Raw genomic sequence first — 23,349 nt, 5'->3', positions numbered from 1 at the left:
CGCCAAATGGGTTTTATTCAAATTTTCCGCTGCTGCATTTCGAATGCTAAAAAAAACTACAAAAACGCAAGGGGCAGACAGACAAAAATAAGGAAAAATGCAGGAAAAATCAGAGGGGGTAAAAAGTGGAAACCCAAAATAGGCTTAGGCCGGCGTGGAGAGCCCCACTTGGTAAACAGGTAAATACGAGCCACATCAACCAAAGTGGCAGCACTCAAAGTGGCTTGTTAGTTGCGCACTTGAACACAGCTCGATTGGCGAAGGGCAATAGGAAAATAGCCGGAAAATTGCGAACGAGCTGAAGGGCGCTGGCGGGCAAATATTGAAAAATTGTTATTTGATTTTAATGTTGTGCTTTTTCCCCATCTTCCCCAGGGACGAAACACTGGAGGCGCTGAGCGATGCCCAGGTTGTGGCTCCGGCGGCTCAAACGGTGGATTTGCATTCGGCGGATCATCGCAACTCCTACTTGTACGTGTTCGACTACCAGACGCGATTCGGTGATTATCCTCAGGTGAGTTCAAGTTCAGAAAGGTGTTTAGGATGGGGAAAATATAACACAGGCCATTCCTTTAAGAAAACGTCGATGGTCTTAAAAATCTTTAATATTAAAATCTTTATAAATTTCATAAATGTTTAACTTGGGTATCTGTTTTTAATACATTTCGATTACATTTTATGGCTAAGAAATATTTTAAAGTGTTTTACAATTCCTAATCAGTAATGTCACAATTATATGGCTCCATCTTCGAGTACGTCAAATCCTCCCATCACAAATCTCCCAATTGTGCAGCAAGTCAAGTTAAAATAATTGCATTGACAGGTCGAGGCCCAGATGCAAATGCATTAATACTAATAGGTTGAGGGTCGAAGGGCTGATGTTGACTTGGCACTCAATTTGGTTTCTGGTTTTCTGGCATTTTGCAGCGCCAGGGTTGCATTCACGGCGAGGACCTGCCCTATATCTTCGGTGCCCCGCTCGTTGGTGGTTTCAATCACTTCACGCGCAACTACACGAAAACCGAAATCAGTCTGTCGGAAGTCGTGATGTTCTACTGGTCCAACTTTGTGCGAACCGGGTAAGTGAAATTCTGAATGCTGCTGGTTTCCATTTTAGATGGGGTCCACTAACTGACCACCAACACGTGCACAGGAAAAAAATGACATAGCTTCAATAATAATAAATTATTTTAAATTTATTAAGTTTTTACGACCATCAACTGCTTGATTATGTTTACAATTAAAGTTTTTCCCTGGCTAGTCCAGTCAAATGTTGTGTTGTTTTCTTTTTATTTGTCATATCCTTTTCTTTCTGTGTACGAAACTCAATTCACATTTATGCCGGCACTGCCCATCCACGACCCCATATTAAACACACAATCTCGCCCGTTTTCAGCAATCCAAATGAGCAAATGGAAACGGAGCACGGCAGTCGTCAGGAACGGAGTCGCTATAAAACCATTGAGTGGACGGCATACGAGAGTGTGCACAAGAAATACCTCAATTTCGGTAAGTGTGGAAATTAATTCCAACTCACATTTTTATTTAAGTGCTACGTATTAGTGTTAGAGTCTTGGGATAGCATATATAATGCGGATGGTATTCTCTTTTTTTTAATACCTTCTCTTCAGATACCAAGCCAAAGCTGAAGAACCACTATAGAGCACATCGCCTCTCCTTCTGGCTGAACCTTATCCCGGATCTGCATAAACCGGGTGGCGATAATGTGCCCGCTGCACACCATCAACTGCACGATGACGACGACGAGGACAACAACATACCCAGCGATGCCTCCGTAAAGCCCCTTAATCCGCCGTACACTTCACGGGCTGCAAATGCAGCGGCCATGGGGAACTTTACGATTTTTACCAACCAGGTATTCTCGCTACTCAATCTCAGTTCACCGTCCTCATCGCTGCAGAGGAACGGCACTCGCTACGGGGGCAGTAAGATATATCCAGATGATATGATGGATAGTGATCACGGGGGCGGGGCGGCCAGTGCTTCGCAGGACAATGATGGTTTTGCAGCCTACTCCACGGCATTGAGTGTGACCATAGCCATCGGTTGCTCCTTGTTGATACTAAATGTGCTGATCTTCGCGGGAGTCTACTACCAGAGGGACAAGACCCGGCTGAGTGAGCCCAGGCCCCAGACCAAGCTGAAGAGGCAGGAGAACGGGCAGATGCCGAACAATATTTGCGGGGATCTGGAGACACTGACCATCCACGCGAAGAGCGATCCGGCCTCACTACTGTCGCACCACCATGCCATGCAGCACCACCAGCTGCCACCGCCGGAATTCGCGGATATACCCCACCGTGCCCCACCGCCGCCGAAGCACATGAAGTCCCTGCAGGACCCTGGGGGCGGTGGCTCGGTCAGCGCGGCGGTGGGCGTGTCCGGGGTGGTGCAAATGCCGCCGCCACACGCCCTCCAAGTGATGGGCAATCAATGCGGTACACTGACCAAAAAGAGCTGCATGAAGCAAACGCAGGCCCAGGCCCAGCAGCACTCGCCTGCCCAGCAGCAACAGCAGCAGCAGCAACATGTGGTCACCCATCAGCAACACTTGCAGAATCATCATAATCAAAGCATGACCACTGTGCTGACCACGGCCGGTGGGCTGGTGGTGCCCACGCCACCCACTGTGCCGGTAATTGTGGCCACCACCACGCAGCACCAGCAGCAACATCAGCAGCAGCAACACCAGCAGCAGCAGCACCAGCAGCAACAGCAACAGCAGCAGCAACATCCGCTGATGGACGAGCTGCGTGTGTGACATTAATTGACCGTGCGTTTTAAATGTGATCTCTAAACGCACTGCATCCCTAGTCCTTAACCTTAATCCGTAACCCCTTCCCCTATGCGTTTCAGCTGTCTCTATAAATTAGTTACATAGGCTACAAGGCCAGTAAGAGTGTGTCGGGAGCTAAAACTGTGTCTATCCAATACACACAGATGCTTCTCCTTGCTAAACTCTGTTGCTAGTTGGTTTTTATAACTTACTCTGTAAATAGTTGACTAAGTGTAGATTGTTGTCGAAATCATTATCAAGGAAAGTTAACTTGGAATTTACGCAAAGCTACAAAGTGTTCACCAAAAGGTTATATGTTTTTCGATAACTAAGCTCCTTTAATCTTTTTAGAACCAGTTGTAGAGCTTTTCTAAAGTAAAAATGGTTTTACAATGAACTTTATCTGAGTATAGAAATTAATATTGAGTTTAGAAATCATTCATTGTTATTACTATTATTCTTTTGAATACCTATGGAATATAATTATATTTGTTTTTAGATTGCTGACGGTTCAAAATCATTTTTTAGTATAGCAAGCTCTTCTTCCGTATTCATTTTAGATTCCATGTTTTCACATCTTTCAAAATTATTTCCAACCCATTCTCTGTTTCGCAACTAATTAGGACCAATAAAACTACACGATTCCAAGTTACGGACAAGATTCCATCTCTTCCTTCTGTTGGCGTTAGTATAAAAACAATACGGTAGAATAATCGTATAGGAAAAAGAAAAACTACGAGAATTCTGAATGCGTAAAACAAAAAAGAACATGAATGTTATTCTTCCAAAGACTGAATTATAATTGTGTATTGTGTGTAAATAAAACTAGATGCAGAATTAAAAGTACTACTCTCCGTGTACATCAAAAAACTCCCATATATACATTTTCAAATGAATAAATATGAGAATGCAGTTTTTAGCCAAACCAAACACAAAAAATAACTAACAAAAAGTCAGAGAAACACGGCAGCCATAAAATCAAATCATGTACAGGTGCAAAGGAGCTGTTTCTTTAAGTTTTGGCAGAAGATTTGTAAAAAAAAAACTGTACAACTACCCCAAGAAAACAATAGAAGCAACTTAAACTCAAACTAAACTGAAACTAAACTTTGGTCAAACAGAAAACAAACAAAAGAGAAGCAAATTAAATTAAACTGTTAATTGTAAGCATGCAGCTACTTTGTTATGTAACTAAATAAATATTTATATAGCTATTAAAATTAAATGCGTATATAAGCCCACACAAAATAAAAAACAAGTAAACTCCTCTATATAGCTATACAAATTTCCAACTGCGAGAATAGTTAAAAATTCCATTAGGAGTTAAACGGGGCAATTGAAATGCGCAGCGAAAGCGTAACAAATATTCATAATTTAATCTTTTTTTGTATTCAGTTGGTTTTTCGTTCTGAATTACAACTATTTACAAACAATTGCCCGAAATTGTAATTAAAATGGAAATGATACGCGAAAAAATAGGATGGGAAAATTAAGCAATGGAACAGCTCATTAAAGTGAAACAGCGCGAAAATTGCCAACAATTTACGGCGCTTATTAAAAATACTTGTAAATTACATAAACACATTTAGCGGCAGTAAAAACCAAAGTCGAAAGGAAACTGTAATAAAAAACAGAAACCATTTACAGCCCTATTGAGAATGTATAAGTCTATAGCTTCTGTATGCATATACATACATCTATAAAAACAAATCTATGTATTAATGTAATGGTGTAAACTTAGCATAATTAGCAAAATAATACAACAAGTATATATAAATAATATATAGATTGCTGCATAACTGGCAAAACAAAAACGATACAATTAAAACCAAAACTCATGACAACTATCGCGTTAGAAAATGTGTAACGATTGTGCAAAAGAGACTTAGCATTAACAAATTCGGACTAAATGGAATATAGTAAAAATCAGTAAAAAATAAAAACAAAAACCCAAAGGAGGAAGGAAGAAAATTTAATTTAATGGTTTATAACCGCAAAAATGGTGTGAAACAAGTTGCAGACACTTAAGATGAAATGAAATTTAAATAATAATAAAGTTGCAAAAATTATAAAAATTATACGACCAATTGGTTTTTATGGAAATTAATTTAATCAAAGAACGTAAGTATTTTAAAGGGAAATGAAAATTGTATGGTCGCTATCCAAAGTAGAAAATACCAGCTTCTTTTAATGTAACCAATTTTAAAGGAATACAATGCTATTTACAATATTTTTTCTACTTAAAATACGCTTTTTGTATTGAGGTACGCAATGGAAACCGATTGAAGTGCTTAACCAAACGGATGTGTAAAATAATGGAGGCATATGCACTTTAAGAGCCCATTGAAGCGTTGAATATCCGCACACATGTGCGCCAAGATACAGATACAGATAGCGCTCTGCATCTTTATGCGAAACAAATATGGCACTGGCACCCACACAGATACACCCACACAACTGCAGTTGTTAACCAAATATTCGCAGCGCTGCAGCATCAAGGATAAAGGAAAAATACAGACATACGGAGGATAGTTGGGTTGGCGGGGAGGGGGCAGACTGCAGGATAATAATGGTTCTATTGATATCAAAATAGAATGCGCAAAGGCAAGCTCGTTGGAGATAAGTTTCTTTAACACACAAAAAGAGATGGATAAGAACAAGAAAATCCATTGAAAATAGATTTATTATGTAAATTTGGCCGGCGTAAGTGAGTTCGCTATTACTCCATCTGTGTCTCTTGCAGCTTAATTTATAAAATGGAATAACAGCACTCCACTTCTGCTGCCGAAAAGCCATATATGCTTAACGCTTTAATTGAATCAAAACAATTTCAAACTAGCTTCGCTTTCGCTTTGTCTCCTCCACTTGGCTTTAGATTTGACTGATTTTTATTACCAATGACGAAATCCAATTGAAAGTCAGAAAACAATGGGGCAAAACCGGAAAGTCTTGGCATTTAATCCGCTCCGAAAAAGTTTCATTTCCGTAGTTTAGCCTTGGGATACTTTTTGCATACATCGTACGTGCTGTGTTTCGCCCGTTTCACTTAAAATCAGGATTCAGGATGGAAAAGGCGGTCCTTGGGTGGGCGTTAGTCAAGCTGTGTTTAATTTATTAGCACAAGTCGGGCAAAATTAAATAATAAAAGTCTTCCAAGTGGCCCCCTCCCGTGTTTCTCCCTATGTGTGAGTGAAAATTATCACTTTTAATGCTGCCAAAAAGGTCACGAGTCAGGGGGCGTGGCGGGCGGAGGTCGTTCGACCCTTTGATGGGCGTGAGGCCAAAAGCAAATGGCTGGCGAGCTGAACACCCGTCCTCCCCGATTCCCCAAGACCCGACAAGTTGATAATTTATGTTGCGAAATCTGTTGGAAATTGCTTTATACGCTAATAAAAGTATTTCCAAAGGGGTAGCAAACAACTTAATTTAAGGTGATCCAGATTTACAGGAAAACTTCAGGGGAGATCACTTAACGTTCAAGTCATGGCAGCAAAACGAATAGTTTATGACTTTATAAGTATTGTATGACAATTATTGTTAAAGCAAATAACATAATAATTTTAACTATGAGCAAATAAATACCACACAAACAAAAGATTTTTAAAAGGTTATTAAAAGAGAAAGATTTTGCAGCTTGTTAATGTCTTTGTCAATTTAAACTCGGATTTTTCTAAATACTGTTCTGATCTTCCGACTGACCAAATCTGGGCTAAGACTTTTCGAGTTAAAAGTTTTACTTCTGCCGGTTTATAGCACATCAACGCTAATCCTAACCAAAATTGAGTTCGGAATTGCAGAACAAAATTGGTCGACGAACAAAAAAATGCGCACAATTTGCAGAAAGTTCGTTACTGTTTTTTTCCAGAAGCTGTTGGAAAGTTTAAACGAAATCGAAGAAAAGTAGCTAAGCAAAAAATGTTAAACACATTATAACAGTTTTTCGTTGGATAAACTTTATTTGGCTGGCAATTAGTTTGTATTATTTTTCAGTTTGCTTTGCCATTTATATTTGTTCTTTCTGCGTCGGTCGTAGAGTTGCATTTTTCCACTTTTAAAATATTTATATAGCATGCGTTTTTTCAGCTTTAGTTGGCCATGTTCGCTTTTTTTGGCAGCCAGGTGAAAACGGGATTCCGTGCTATACGCTTTTTGAATGCCACAGAAAGTTTTATTAGTTGTTTGACCAATATCTTTCTCTCTGCTTCCCGCTTTTGGTTTCGTTACATTTTCCGTGCCACAAAAACCAGAAATAACAAAGTTTGCCCATTGTCTTTTTGTCATTGTTGAGTTAAAACTTTGCACTCTCCTTCGCCCAGGCAGATAAACTCAAATCCAATTGGCAACAGCTATGAATAACATTTCAGATAGACCCTGAGACCGCTAAAGCCGCTAATTAGTCGGGCGAAGATCCGCCCAATTGGCTTAGGCGATTTGTACCTCGAGACCTAATTAGGTACACATGGAGTGGTTTATCGGAGTGAAAACTCTCAACCATTCACACGAGATTATTGTGATAGACTCTTCAAATCTCATTTGCGTGGCACAGAGAGGTTGGCTATAATATCGCAGCGACTTTTTCGGTCCACGGTTCATATCGCAGCACACACTTATCCGATACAATCTCCAACTAACCCAGATTTCGCTTACACGTGCATATATATGGGAACCATAATCTATCCATTCAGCCAAATCAAATCGAATCACAAATGCAGCGATGAGGGGACGCAGGAGCAAGCTCTGAAGGAGCTTACATCCGATGCAGCACTGGAATACGGAGAGTGCAAATGAAGACTAGGTCAGCCCCATCTATCTATCTATTTCACTATCCCGCCCGATCCACCTCCATAGCCACCCACTCGAGGGTCACACTCGATGGCTGTCAATGATGGCTCCGGCTGCAGGGAGCGGACTCGGAGGGCACCAACTGCCCGACAAGTGTCGTATGTCGTCCTGTCTAATGTTAAGCTACTTTTCATGTATGCCCCAACATCCACTCCCCGTCCTTTAGTTGTGGCAACTTCGAACTTGCGCACGAACGCACATTGAACAAAAACAAATAATATGGTTGGGAACTCGACCACAAGATACCCTGCACTAGGGACAAGCATCGTAAAAAATATCTATAAAGTATATAAGAAAAATTGTTTATCAATATAATGAGAGCTGTAATCATAATAATATTAGTTAGTTAGTAAGTTAAAAACATTATTTTGTAGGGCAACTTCAATATATTTCATCACAATTTATATTAATCTACATATTATGTCTTATCTTACTAATACCTACTTTTCAATATTTACAAAGTAGATAAAAATATCACTATCAATATAGTGAGACCTGTAATCATAATAAAATAAGGGGTAAGATAAAAATATTATTTTGTAGGGCAACTTGAATATATTTCATCACAATTTCGAATAAACCTTTTATTATTTATATCAAATGCTGAACTAGTCTTGATCTCATATTTTACTATTAAGAGGTATAACAAACGCAAGACACATACTAAATATAGAAGAAGGGAAAACTCAGTCTCCATCTGAGGTCTCCTGAGCTTTCAACGCCCGTTAAGCATCACAATTATTCATTTTTATGATGCGATGACACAGCCAACTGTTCACCTTTCTTCCGCAATCGAGCTCCTCTTACTTTATACTTTATATTAGGCCAAGAATGACTGAAAAAGGGGGATATAGGGGGCGTTAGGAAGTGTTTGCAAGTTGAGTCACGACCACGGCATCAAATTGGTTAAGATTGAAATATTATAAATTATCGAATGAAAATATCTGCTCGGGGTACTGGTTTCTTGGGAATATCGTAAGGCAAAGGGTTGAGTGTGGTGCTTGACTAAGGGGTGTGTGTATATCAGAGGATAGAGCTAAGTCTCTTCGAATTTGGAGGTCCTTAAAGCATCTAATTAATATTACACCGCCGTGTTGGCCATGTACATTGTGTGTAAGGAGTACGTGGGCCCCGCCCAGCCACAAAGCAAGGACCATCTTAGCATTCACAGTGCGTTTAATAACTGCAAGAACCAAACTTCCTGAACATTGTCAGAAATAAATAATATATATTATATATATACTTTCAAATAAGCAACGAGTGATATATTGCAGGTAAAATCTGAGAAAATGCATCTATTTGCCACGATAGTAAAGTCATTTATCAAATGTTCTGCTTATCAATGATGACCTAAAATTACGAACCATAGTGTATAGTTAAAACAAGGCGCAGATAAGGAGATCCCGCCACCGCCCACTTAGCCCACTCCCCCAGCCAACTGTTCCAAACTTAATCGTGTGTTCTGCATAAGATTATGAACACGAAATTAAACCGGTAACAAGAAACTTCAATTAGAGGTAAACACTGGGATGAACATGGGAAACAGGGAAACGTGGAAGGGGCAATGGATAAGTTTATCTGACCAAGTGCAGTTCAACTTGGCAATCGCTCCAAGCTTGACGACAATAAAACATAAAAATTGCTTTTAGCCAAACGCAGCGTAACTTTGTCCAATCAATTTATTGAGGCAAGTTTAAAAAATAAGTAAAAGAAGAAAAAATAGCACGTTTAATGGAAAAAGTTTTTGGCGCCAGGGAAAATGCTGCTAATTTGATTGTCATTAGACGGCGAAGGCGAGAAACAAATTCATCCAACCTTCTCCCTGGCCATAAAGCCTACACTCAGGGAAAATATAGAGAACTCTTTATAGGGAAGAAATGCCCTTTCGCTAAACTAAGGTATATTTCATTTGACATATATTTCTAATAATTGGAACTTAAATGTAAACCTTTAAAGTTAGTTCATAGGCCATATCATTACTTTTTTAAGAACCCGCATACTTTATTTATTTAAAGTTTGCTGCTTTCTTTGAGTGTTTTTATGTATGTGTGGATGGGCTATATGAAAGGTAATGCATATAATTGAATTTTTACACAACTAAAGAAGAGGCCTATTCGCCAAATGCCTTTGTTGCTAGAAAAAGCGCCGGCGAAAAGATGGCGATGCGATGGTGATGAAGACAGCGCAGAATGCCGGAGAAATTAAAGTGAAATTGAAAAAGTTTTATGAGCTTTTCCTCCATGCAGCGGGCCCCACAAAAAGAGCAGTCGGATGGCGGGAAAAGAAAGCAAAATATTACACAGCCACCGACGACGCGTAAAGAAGACAAAAGGCCAAAACGAGAGGAGTGCTTGGGAGTGGGGCAGAAACGCTTTGCCACCGCCAAATTGCCTTCCTGTTCGGGGCTGAGGGCATAACTTTGTGCAGCAGGTTGCTTAGGTAACAGTTTTATGTAGTTATCCCTCCGAGAGCCAATAGAAAAACGATGTCGGCCTACATCCTCAGCCTCCTCAGTCTTTCCCCTCGGTAATTGCATAATAATTGCAGTGGCAGCGCCACCAACAGCAATCTACACTCTGACAGCTCTGAATCATCCGAAGGCGGCTGCCACGCCCGCTTAAACTAATTTTCCCATAGAATTACTTTGGATGAGTTTGGTAATTAATGGCAGCGGCAACGGTGAGCAAGTCATCCCCCACAGAGAAAAAAAAAACTAAGAACTTCACTCGAAGAAGTTAAACCAATATAGTTGTATAACTTTTTACATTGCAGCCAAAAATTAAATTATTTATTTATAAAATTAATAATTAAAGTAATCACATCTAGTAACTCTCATTATATTTTTGTAAATACATTTCAAAATCAACTGTCAAAACTGTTTAAAAAGTTATTGCCAGCTTAAAACAGTTTTAACAGTTTTATTGTGAGGAACTACAAATACAAAGCAAATACAAAACAAAAGTATTGAAGGCTTTGGAGGAAATATACATTTAAATAATTTTAAATGTTTGTATAAAAAGTGAGCAAATTATAAAATTTGTACCCTATTCGTTTACTTTAAATTTGTATTTCTTATATAACATATAGTTTCATATTAAATCAGATCAAATGAACTATGCATTATTCAAATTAAAAGAAATCAATGACCGATAAACAATATTTTTAACTGTGCTTCAACAATAAACCGAACCAGAAAAGCGAATCAAGACAACCAAGGCAGCTAGCAACTTCTTTCATAAATATTTCGAGCAGGAAAAAACAACTGTTAAGACAGACTATGCAAGCCTTACCCTTCTTTTGTATCTGAAGTTAAGTTAAGAAAAGTTTGATAATTGTAACTAACTTAAGGTAAATTCATTTCAAAAGTACACCCCTTTCTTGGATTGTATTAGGGTAGGATGGAATCATTGGTAAAAAACTAATAAACATTTGGTAACTGCACATATTTGAGACAAATTAAGTGCAAAGCACACTTCAATTAACTAAAAAATTTTCCTTCCCTTTAGGTAATTTCCTTTTTGAGTGAAAAGCACAAATAAACCATTTTAGCTCAAAGGCAGAGGCGCTAACTCAGCGAAGCGTAAGATGTTCAACCCATTGAAAGTCAAAGTCATTGCAAATTAATTGAAAAATCAAACCATTTTTCTTTACGTTTGCCTGCTCTTCACAAAGCATGAGATTGGAAGTTTGGGGGAAACCCCTCCGAGGACTTTTTAACTCGAAATTAGGTCCTTTAGTAACGCAATTAATAAATAATGGGGAATGAAAATTAAAAAGGACAGGGATAGGGGGAACCCAAGGTCGCCCAGTTTTAATTTTGTGTTAATATCACAGGGTAGCATTTTATATACTATATAAGCAAATAATTTTTAGATTTTAGGTCGAAACGTCTTAATATACTTTTTGTTACCAATTTAAATCCTTCTTTAAAACCAAATATTTATAGCACAAAAAATTCCATTTTATTTGTATTATCTACATTTTCTTTCAAAATTGATTGATGTCCTACCAGTAATAAAATAATTTAAAGTCAACTTGTTGTTGCGAAAGGACCCTTAAAGAGCCCAAAGTGACCACAAAAAAGTAACAAGTTTAAAGGGGATTGTAAAACTTTATTGGGTAATTTCACTAACAAACTCCGGCTTTGGCTCCAAAAAGGAAATAATCCTCCGTCTTTCCGACTTTGAGGTGGCCGGACCACATGGCGTATGAGCAACACTATGCAGATGCAATCCGCATTCAAAGTTGCAGAGCTGAGAGTCTTAAGAAAACACCACCCAAGGACACTAGAATGTCCATTCAGCTGAACCGTAGGAGGTCCTCGACAGCAGCTGGTGCTATTAGCACGTGGCCAGTGGTTGCGACAAAGGGATTTGACACTTTTCGATGGACATTGAATTCGCATTTAAATCTGCAACTGGATTTCAGTTGGGTGACAAGTAAAATTCGAAAAAGGAAACGTTCCGACCATTTCAATTGACTTTTCGGCAAGGCTTTTCGATGCAAACGGATTTGTGTGAACAAAAATGTTTGTTTTACTTATGTTCTTGCGGTCACGGAGAATATTTCAATGAACATTTTTAATTATTCTTATTCTACTTAAATTATCATAAAACCGAAAAATGGTTTAGACGTAGTAACCTAATCAAATTTTAATTTATTCACTTTTATAGTTAGTTACCTATGTGATTATTTTAAATCCTCTTGCATTGCATAGAACAGCTTAGCTTAAGAAATTCGAAAGATAAGTCTGCTGATGCAATAAAAAATGATTTAACGTGAGTATAAAGAGCTAGTGTTTCCTTACGAATATGCTTAAAGGATAATGAATAACACCCATAAATGTTAGAGCAAACAAATGCTACGTAAATATATATTCCGGTTTCACTCGACGGTTTTTTCGACGCCATTGTTTGCCATTTAATTATGTGTTTTATCTTAGTTTTTCATTAGGTTTACAGTTGATTGCACAATTCGAATTAGATTCCGGTTGTCGCTACTGGGAAATATTTACTTTGCAGTGTTTGTTCAATGTTAATTTAATATAATCAATTATGTGGGTTTTGCAAACAGTTTTTTAACGACTTTATTAGAATTTTCTGTATGTGTTTGCAACGCAAACAATGGAATTATTCGGCTGATGCAGCTGATATAAGGTATTATGCATTTAATAATATCATATGAAAATTAAGGATAATCCCGCATCCGATACTGCAGAAATATTGTTATAAATTGTTAATTACAATTGCCATGACCTACATTGAAAAGTGATTTATGTTTATCGATGGCAAGATTAATGCTTTTATTGCCTCAAATCTTTAAGCTGCGCTTCAAGCTTCAATTTTCGGCGTTGAGAACACTAAGTTTTATGCATTTTTCAATTAACAAAAAATATATACAACGAAAAATGAATCATTAAAACAACAATTAATTTTCATTGACTCCGGTATCCATTTCTGCGGTCATAGCGGCAGTTCCCAGTGGGGTCATAATCGGGAGCACCGCCAACCCAATATAACTTAAACCGTAATGCCAACGAGTGCAATTTGTGCATTGTTATGTTTCTGGGAATATCTGTTGTGCTCACACACCCGCGAGTCGAGCCTGCCAATTGTTATTATTTTTCTGTCAATTTTTGCATTTTACAGAAATGTTATAATCCCAGCCCCCCATGCGAGCAAACATATCGATCGATCGCAGTTTTAATTAATGCAAAAGCAGAAGCAACCATTTTTAATGTGACATTTGAACATGTTTGCGGTGGGAATGGAAATGGAAATGAAGAGAGATTCCATTTAATGGCCAGTGGTGGGTGGACTGCATCCCTGTTTAGTCGTCTTTAAGGACTGCCATCGCAAAATTCAGTGCATTTTACGAGTCCAATTCGTTTTGCTTCTTTTGCATTAATTTTAATGCATCGCCTGACTAAATATTTATGCAATACACAACGCCCCATTGCACATTTCGGTTGTGGAGCGTCCATGGATGCAGTATAAAGGATTGGGTTGGGGCTTCATTTCATTGGCTGCGCTTCCATGGATCGTTCGCGCTGATGGCCTTTTGGTTATATTTATGAAATTGCCCGGTCTGGACTATCAAGAGTCCACGAGAGGCAGAAAGCGCTTTATGTCGACTCAAAGCGACTTTGAAATGAACTTTTGGGTGAAAGAGCGATTCTATTAAACTTTGTTTTTGCAAAATGCATACATATGTTTGGCCGTTTGCAAACCTTTTAGTTTGAGTCAAAGTCGTGCTAAATTGTTCTATTGTCAGGCAAAGTCTTAAAGATTAATAACATGTCAGGTTTAATAAATATATTTATTAACTCTGTAGAATTAAACGATACTGACGGAACCTGAAAATAAAATGAATGGAACCTTACATTAGTTGCCTTATTATTATATAAAATAAATTTAACATGAAAAGGTTTTTTAAATGCGTCACAACTTATGATAAAAAAGGGATACCCTTTCTGATAGCCAGGAAATTTCCAGCCGAGCTAGTCCTCCATTATTCAGTTGGGTTTGTTTTACATATTTCAAGTTAATGCTATTAAATGGTAATACTCACACGTTCCACGCACTCGCGGCAAATGGGTCGTTGACCCCCGCCCAGGTAAAATAGTAAGGGAGTGGCGAAAATCTGCCCGAACAGGTGGATTTCCCCCATTTGTGCGCATTCAGTTGTGCGAAACTGTGCCGTTAAAATTTTGTTTTGGCTTGCATTATTTATGCCTTTTGTAAATGAGTCCAAACTCTATTCGGGGTGCCCATTCAAAGGGGGGATTTCCACACGGCAAAAGGTAGCAAATTGGAGTTGCTTAGCTGTTAATGGAACCAAACCAAATCATGTTCCAGCCCCACACACGAGTTTATAATTTGCAATTATTATTTGGTTGCATTCCCCATTTCTATTCGTTAAGTTTGCAGGACTTATTTAGGTTTGAATACACAAACAGATCAGTTTCTGTACTGCGATTTGTCACCGTCTATTTTACAACACAGAACCACGAAAAATCCCAATTTCACTCCATCAAATACGAAATAATAAATCGTTCTAAAACGCCACGAAATTTCAGATTCCATGAGAGGAATACATTTCGTATTCAAACGAATTTTTGAAAATTAAATTTTAATGGCAATGCAATAAAATTTTCATCGAATAATGCGGATCGCAATGGTTCCTTATCCCTTAATTTAATATTGCAGCAGAGTTACCCTTCTGCAAATCGTCAAACAAATACAATTACAGCGCTGAAATTGGAAATTACAAAACGACGGCAAACAGAAGAACAACAAATAACTGTTGAATAATAAAGTGTACAAAATGAGAAATTCCCAGCGATACAATAAAATTGCCCTGGCAACAAAACAAACATTCGGCAAACACAGCAGGGACAAAAAATGTTATTAACACAAATAGAAAATAAACAAAAACGAGGGGAGCGATGAGAAAGCGACATTTTGGATTTTCTGGTGCCTGTTTTGTGTTTGTTTTTGTGTGTGGGACAACAGGGTGAAAAATAAGCTACAAAAAAGAAATTTGCATAATGAGGCTATTATAATTTCAATTAAAATTTGTCTATGCCAGGATTTTTTTGGCCGTATCCCCGTATGAACAAACCCGGTGCATGACTAACGACCGCAGAACTACAACAAAAACCTAAAATGTGTTTGGGCTCCCCCCTCCCCCGTGGGCAAAGCAACAAAATCAACAACAAACACCAATCGCTTTAATTACATTATAAATTATACAAACAAAGTATGTGCTAAAAAATGTTAGAAATATGTGTTAGATGTGGGATTATAACCACAAGGGCCGACAAGAGGAAATTAGATATCTTCTCAAGGACGAAAAAGAACATTATGTAATATTTGATCATTGTAAATATTGTTAAAAAATCGTTACTACGAATTCAATATTAAATATATACATTTATAATATGTATTCTATTTAATATTCTTTATAGATTATATTTATAAGTCTTTTATTTTTTTATTTTCATCCTAGTAGTACCTAAATAGTCTTTACTTTCAGCAATTTCAGAATTAAACTTCATAGTTAAAAGAATACTGAAAGCTGCCATTTTATTTAATTAATGCAAACAGAAAAAATCAGGTCAACTAAACTTAGCTGGAATTTGATTGTACATCAATACAAATTCCAACTGCCTTTGGTTGAAAGAAATTTCTGTGGCACCACAGGTTCAAAATCCGCAAAAAACACAATAAACGCTATAAATGTTCTTTCATACGTATTCTTTTTATTCTGTAGTTCATGCTGTTTTTGGGAACTGATTCAGAATAATAACCTTATGGATTTGCATAAGAGTGGGACCCATATTAAAATGGGAAAGCAGAAAAAGATGAAGTCTATGAAACTCAAAAGTTTAGGCAACTTAATTTGTGTGGAATTTGTATGTACATCAATACAAATTCCAACAGCCCTTGGTTGATAGAAATTTCTAAAAAATAAATAAAAATATTAAATAAACGCTTTGACTATTCTTTCATACTTATTCTTTTTATTCTCTCACTGTTTGTAGTTCATGCTATTTTTGGGAACTATGTCCTTACGGACATGGCTAAGAGTGGGACCCATATTTAAATTGGCAAAACAAGCAATGGCAAGCCGCAACATTTGCATACCCAAATGGGCTTGCTGCGCCCCTTCTTCCATGCCAAAAATAAAAATGGCCGTTGTTCAGTTGGCTGCCATATTTCGAAGCCTGCCAGTGTCAATGCAGGCGAATGTCATAAATTTCGCATGCAGACGACGAAGATGCGCCCCGCCCCCTGCCCACTGCCCTCTGACCCCTGCCCGTGCCCCTGCCCATGCCCCACCGCCTTCGCTGCAACTGCGCCGCATAAATTTTGTTCCAATAAATTTAAATTAGCAGAATGTCAGGGAGGTACGGCTCCGGAACAGTACAGCTACACGAGACAGGGCCGCCAAGTCTGCTGCACACAGTATTTATGGCTCCATTCCGGGCAGATCGGGGGTACACAGTGGGTACAAACTGGGGAGAAGGGCGACTAGGTGCGACAATGTAATGAGTGTGGTTCTGCGGCCAGTGTCGCCACACCTAAGCACATTATGTTGTTGCTAATTAGCGATGTCTTCAGAAGAGAGGTATACACTGGGGGAAGAACTGGTGGCCAAAATTAGACAAAAAGGCGTAAAAAGGAATTTATTGAGAAACCCTTCAGGGTAACGTTCGAAATACTTCAAGATTTAGTAGTATTTCTAATATAGAAGGTAATATGAAATTACATTTTATGAAAGTTAACCAATTATTGGAAACCAAAAGATTACCTTCATTTTAAGGATTCTCGAAAACATAATTTCCATTTTGTGGCTGACGAGTGAAACCACATCTAATTGCATTCGTTTACACTCAGGATGAAGCATAACAAATGCAAATCAAGCTTATTTATTCAAAGGATCTGACAGAGAAGTTTGGTGTGAAAGGTATTACACACTTTCTTAGCAGGTTTTATCTTTTAAATTGAGTTCGTGATTTTTTATATGCCACAATAAATCAGAAAAAAATTGAGAACAGAAATGAAAATGTCTTCTTAATGGAGAACGGGAGGAGAAACATTTGCTAGACTGACAACATTAAATATTAAGAGAGAAGCCTCGACGATGTCAGGCAAGTAATTTCTCAAATTGCAAATGACTTTGCAATTGTTTGAGGGTGTAAATTTAAGGGTGAAGGCCCAAAGAGGTGGGGCCGTATTTCCGGATGCAACTTGTGACTTATCCCACAAAGCAAATGGTCGGAGCCCCACTAGAGTCATCAATATAAAGCAACCACAACCGCAGGCAACTAATGACTAACTGCATAAGTAAGGCTTGATAGAAGGCATGTCCGCCAATACCCTTATTTCCTTAGTCTATGTGTCATTTGAGGGATATATGAGTAATACAAGGATTCTCACTGTGAGCTTAAGGTATGATTTATTATCTAAAAACGTGGTTAAAAACCTTCTTTAGTAATTTATTTAAAAACGATTTCATCAGTATAATGAAATATAGCTAAGTATTTCATTTAAACTAGACAATCTCAGGAAGAACACAAAATGTGTGTGAAAAACGGTGGGAAATATAAGTAATCTTATAAACTGTAAACAAGCAATTACATTACTTGATACTCAGAATTGAAGAATTCAATTGCAATCAGTAAGAAATTGGTGATATTTTTGTAGATGGCAATGATTATTGGGATTGAACAAACATCTGAAGCACCCATCGACATGGTGTAATGAACCAAACATTTTTCTTTTAACAGCAAGAATTGGAAAAAACTATATCAGTAAAGTTTTAAAATAATATAAAGATTTACTAGGCAGCCTGATTGGATTGCCTAATCATTTTAAAATTAAATACTGTAGTGTTATTTTTGGAAAAAGGTATGAACTATAAGTAATCTTATATAATGACAACCAAAAAAAGCAATAAATTAAGTTTTTATGGGTTATTGGGATTATTGGAACTAGAAAATTATTTGAGAGACCCTGTGCCAGGGCATAATGAACAGAACATGTTGGAGAGTTCCTCTTCCTGCGGGCCAGCAAAATAGTCCCAAACGTCCATGAGCCGAAGCCACCAGCGCAGCAGTTTATCATTGTGAGAAAGAGCCCCAGGGCAGTCCGTCTGCCCGTCTCCCTCCCGCACAGAGAAGCCGTCTCTTTCGAGCTGCCGAATCAGCAGTGAAGGACAACGATGTCAGCAACAGGAACAAAGGATGACCTCCGCCGCCAGCAGTCCACAGCACACTATGGCATTCCATTTATAAACCACCAAAACGAGACGATGACGACAACGACGAGCATTGACCAGAAAGTGAGAGAGACAGGCGATGGGGCAAGGAAAGAGACGGCTAGAGGAAGTGCGCAGGGGATGGGCAACTGCAAGAAAATGCCACAAAACTGTTTGGTTTTCTTGCATTTTCAGACCCCTTCGCAAGCGCCCAAACGAGGACAAGGAAAACAACGCACCAAGTCCTGACAGCTGACATCGTGAGGAAGAAGCAGCCGAAAAATATTCAGGACCCATTGTTGGTCCTGAGTTCTCGGGATTCTGTACGGGACAGCTGAAAAGTAAAAGTTCGTCATTCAATCTATGCGTGGGCCTGAGCTCAACCACGCCAATGACAACTTTCTCTTGAAGTATGTACCTTAAATTTCAAAAGCCTAAATTTACGAGTTCAGGCTTGAGATGTCTTAAACTTGGTATCCTGCAAAATAAGTTTATATATAAATAAAGTTACCCAATATGTTAATTGAATCAAAAATGTAGTTTAAAAGGTAATTTTCGTGGCAGAATTAAAAAACAGATAGAAGTACACAAAGGGAAATATTCAAGTCCATTGTTCTTGAATTGAGAACATTCGTTCTTAAAAACCGGGTGAGTACATTTTGGCTCAATGTTCTCAATATTATAACCAAATGGTGAGAAGAAGAATTTTAAATTTGGTTTATTTAACACCTTTCTAAAGTATACACTACTGACGAGGAGTAATAGTTTAGTTGTTGAGATATATAATGTAAATACTGTCAATTCAACTTGATTCAAGCACAATGAAAACATTTTCAACTTCTTGAATGTTCGTTCTTAAAAACCTCGTAAGTACATTTTGGTTCAATGTTCCCAAGAGAGAAGAAATTTAAATTAAGTTTCTTAAGTTTCTTAATTATTAATAATGTTAATATTTTGATAAGTAAACGCTACTGACGGGGAATATTAGTTTAAGTGTTGAGATAAATAATGAAAGTACCGTCAATTTAATTTGATTCAAGCACAATGAAAACATTTTCAACTTCAAAAATTTCATTCTATTTTTAAGAACAATTTCAATTTAGAATTCTCTCCGTGCACCCATAAAAAATGTAATAATATAAGGTTTTTGACTACGTACGAAATAGGGATATTAAGCCATTCTTCCTATAAAAGCACAGACTTTTCTTACCTTTGCTGTGGCATTCTCTTGGATTCGATTATCCTTTCAAAATAATCTCTCGGTTGGGTTAACCTGACCCGCATTACTATAAATATGCATTCGTTTCAAGGATGGCCTCAACGACCGAGACCGATGCCGACCTGACCTATTCCAAGCCCTGACAACGAGATCCGAGGCCAGCAAAGCGTGAAATTTCAATTTAACCCATTAATAAACCCAGCTGAAAACTTCCAGCGAATGCAATCAGAAGCAGAGGGAAAGACACAAAAATAGACAATAGTCAAAGGCGGAGAGTGCCCCACCAACTATTCATATCCCATCCCCGGTTCCTCGTCCAACTCTTTGGTTAGTCATCTCTTGGAGCGGCAGCGGCCACAAAACAACTTTGGACTACATTTCACAGGAGCCGCACACACAAACACACACATAGAGAGACAGAGCCTGCCACGCCCACAATTTAGACGATTTCACACAACACAATGGCATAGGGGGCGGGTCGAAACGGGGGTGGGGCAGCACTTCCGTTTCCGCTAGCTTGCACTGATTGTTTTATATCCTGTCAGAGGACACGCCGTTGCCGAAATTCACAAACTTGTTTTGCGCTTTCTTGGCGACTTGACTAAGAAGCGGCAGCATGCACTCAACAAAATAAGTAAAAAATTGAATCTGGTGAAAACTTTGGAAGTTTCAAGGAACTTATGGATGTCTTAACTTTTAATCTTAACAACATCAAAAGAGTAGAGCCAAATTCTCTTCGGTATTGAAAAGAAACCGTTTCATTTCAAAACGTGTAACATTTGTTTATTACTATAAAATGCAAAACTATTTCATTGATTTTACTTATGATGAAATAAATGTTTTTGAAAATACAAAATTTAATTTAAAACATTCCGATCATTTGGATAGTTCTAATGCTAAGTGAAAATTACAGTTCAAAGCTTGTCTGATTCCGGTTGTTTTAGAAAACATTATATCCACTAGCGAAACTGACAATGCTACCCTCGGTAATTTTATATTTTTTCATTAAATGATATAGTAATACTAGTTGATTTTAACACTAAAACTATTTTTAAAAATCAAAACTGAACACAAGTGTTATGTCTCAATTTAAAACATCCTAATTTTGGAGTTCTTGCTTGTCAGTCTATATATATCTTGTTTAGCTCTTACCCCGCAATCAGCAATAACTTCGCCCAGTGTAGTGAGATGGTGGATTGTTGGATTTTGGGTCCCTCGACTGTCGTTGCATTGCTGCGGCATTTGAATGCGGTCCTCGTCCAGCGGCGTCCTGTGAGAGAGCCCAGCATCCTTGCATATTTAATCAAAGTGAATTACAAATGCCACCAGACAATGACAGTGGCAACTTGGCAAATGACGATGGAGTCGACGCCTTCCACGCCCCGTCCTTATCAATTTGAAAGTGTTATATATAACACCAGGACCAGCGCGGAGATAATGTTTCTTTGTTGGTTGAGCAGCGGGTGGCGAAGAAGTAGGGGAGGTGTAGCTTGTAATTTGCGTTAGCGAGATCAAAAAGCATTCAGTTAATAATGAGACGAGCAGTCCATTATTTAGCCATTGATGGGGACCGAGCACTTGCCGAGTCCTTCCACCTAAGAAATACAGCACCCAGCCTTAAAAAAGTTAATTTATTTCTTTTTCGCAGCTCCTTTCCAAGTACCCAAAAAGAATGTATTCAGAGAAAGAAGGAAAGTTAACTTTATGGTTGGCACCTTTTTTTCCCTTGAACGTACTTTTCAACTTCCCTTACCTTTGCCTTTCAGGGGCTTCCCCCGTGCTTAACCCAATCTCGGCCCAGGGGCGACAGTTTAATAATTACTCATTTTGCTTTTTTAACCAAATTACTTTGTGAAAAATGGCAAAGTTGAATGCAAAACGGTTTCCATTTTCTATATAAACCTTTCTGATTTTAATTTCAGTGGCTTGTACCTCATTTACCCTTTTATTTTGTGGCTTGATAAGATTTTCAATTGTTTTTCGGGGTTTTCATTTTTTCTAAAATTTTGTATTTAATTAAAATGTTTTGACCTTTCTGAACAACTTCTAGGAATCGTTTAAATTATAAACATAATTAGAAAATTTAAATTAAAAAAAATAATTTCGAGATAAAAAACTTGATTTGTTAAACGGTAATTTATTTTAATTGTTTCGGCCACACAAGAAGTCGGCAACAATGTAGCAGAAAAATCAAAATCAGGCACGTGGCAATTGAACTGAACATTTCCACAAAGGTACCACAAAGAAAAAGAAAACAATTTGTTCCCTTGACACCGCCCATTTTAAATTCACATTCCCGTCGAGGCACGCATAATTTTTGACGCATAGAAATTTGTCTGCATTTCGAATTCAAAATAGTTCGGTTACACGAGTGAATAAAAATCCCTATGGGTGCAATAAGAATTCCAGGAAAAAAGCGTAAGTGGACCCAAGACATGAAACTTTCTAGCCGGACCCAAGCAAAATATTTTTATGCACTGCGGTGAGTCGGTATCGTTTTATGGACTTTGATTTTATGACTACTGCATATTTGCCATGTGTGCCCAAGGGGAAGTGACTCAGGGAAAGCCTCCCATCCAGTTTTCCCCACTTTCCGTTCTGGGCTGACAGCTGCTGCGCCACTTTCAATTAACCCTTTTGACATTGAATTCACTTGATACCGTCGGAGCTGCTCGCACTGGCTTAAATCGAGATTAGAATGCTGGAAATTGGAGACCACACCCCATTCCTCCTTCAAACCGAAGACCTCTGTATAACTTAATAAGGCCGCCATGCAACCAACTCGCGGAGCCTGACTTCCCATCCTTTGCCACATCTCTCGGCTTAAGCCTATAATTTACAATGTTTCGGCTCGTCTTGACTTGGGATCCCTTCTTCGGTTCCTGGGATGCGAAAAATTAACATTTCTTTGCCGTCGCTTACGATTTTCGGTAAGCATTTTTTAACTGGAAATTAAAGTGCGCGCAAGTGTAATTAAGTAGCTGCTCAAGTTATACGGGCAATCCCTTTCTTGGCCATTTCTCAGCAGGCCAGTCGACTGTAAATGGGTTAAACTCTTGGGATTTATGACAATTTTTTAATTAGTTGACGTTGCCGTCCGTCGTCTTTCGTTTTTCGGGGCTTCCTTATTAATCAAAATCGTTTACGCGTAAACAAACTTTTTCTATGTTATGCTCACAAAATTTTCCATCGTTTATTAAAGAAAATTTTAAAATGCATATGCAAATTTTAAAACTTTTAGGTGTTTGCTAAAATTTGTTATGGGAAAAGTTGGAGCATTTTATATCAGTTGTTCAGTTGTTGCTTCGTTGAATTTTCTGGCACACGAGTTCTTTGGCATTGATTGGAAAGGTAGAAACACATTTACCCAAAATGCGACAAAGTTCACAACAACCCAGCATAATTGTAAAAAAGTTAACTAATGACATTTGTAAGATGGTAACATTTGTCCTACAATTGATTTAAAATTTAAACATTTTTTAGAAATAAACGGACCACACAGTAGTTTGAGTTCTGTGTGAGCCACTTACCATAATAATAAAAATTTATAAGAGGACTGGATATTTTTTATCTTCGCTTTGCACGTAAGTTGAATTTTATAGTTCCATTTTCTATGTACACCATTTGGAGAGGAACTCACTATTTTCTGCTGACGACGTCCAAAATAATTTCCACACTTTGCTATGAGACGTTAAATGACATTGCATTTTTATAGCAAATAAAAAAC

The 23,349-nt window shown here is 38.0% G+C and overlaps 3 protein-coding genes across 3 annotated transcripts in view; 2 read left to right on the top strand and 1 right to left on the bottom strand.

The window, feature by feature from the left end:
* The window catches only part of Nlg3 (Neuroligin 3), a 79,693-nt gene extending 74,818 nt beyond the window's left edge, over positions 1–4,875 (top strand). The window contains exons 10-13 of the mRNA XM_036819185.3: positions 376–514; positions 928–1,079; positions 1,397–1,509; positions 1,632–4,875. Coding sequence (XP_036675080.3) covers positions 376–514; positions 928–1,079; positions 1,397–1,509; positions 1,632–2,782 — 1,555 coding nt within the window. The 3' untranslated portion in view covers positions 2,783–4,875. The remainder of the gene's footprint in view (positions 1–375; positions 515–927; positions 1,080–1,396; positions 1,510–1,631) is intronic.
* Positions 1–23,349, top strand: part of Rtnl2 — a 184,042-nt gene that overhangs the window by 115,771 nt on the left and 44,922 nt on the right. The gene's annotated exons all lie outside the window — the stretch shown is intronic.
* LOC108019971 (uncharacterized) lies at positions 20,782–20,935 on the bottom strand. Its single transcript, XM_017088054.4, has one exon. It carries the CDS (start codon positions 20,917–20,919, stop codon positions 20,782–20,784), a length of 138 nt encoding a protein of 45 aa, XP_016943543.3. The 5' UTR covers positions 20,920–20,935.

The sequence above is a fragment of the Drosophila suzukii genome, chromosome 3 (assembly GCF_043229965.1).
Source record: "Drosophila suzukii chromosome 3, CBGP_Dsuzu_IsoJpt1.0, whole genome shotgun sequence".
In the NCBI taxonomy this organism is placed as follows: Eukaryota; Metazoa; Arthropoda; class Insecta; order Diptera; family Drosophilidae; genus Drosophila; species Drosophila suzukii.
This window is presented reverse-complemented; position numbering and strand designations above follow the sequence as displayed.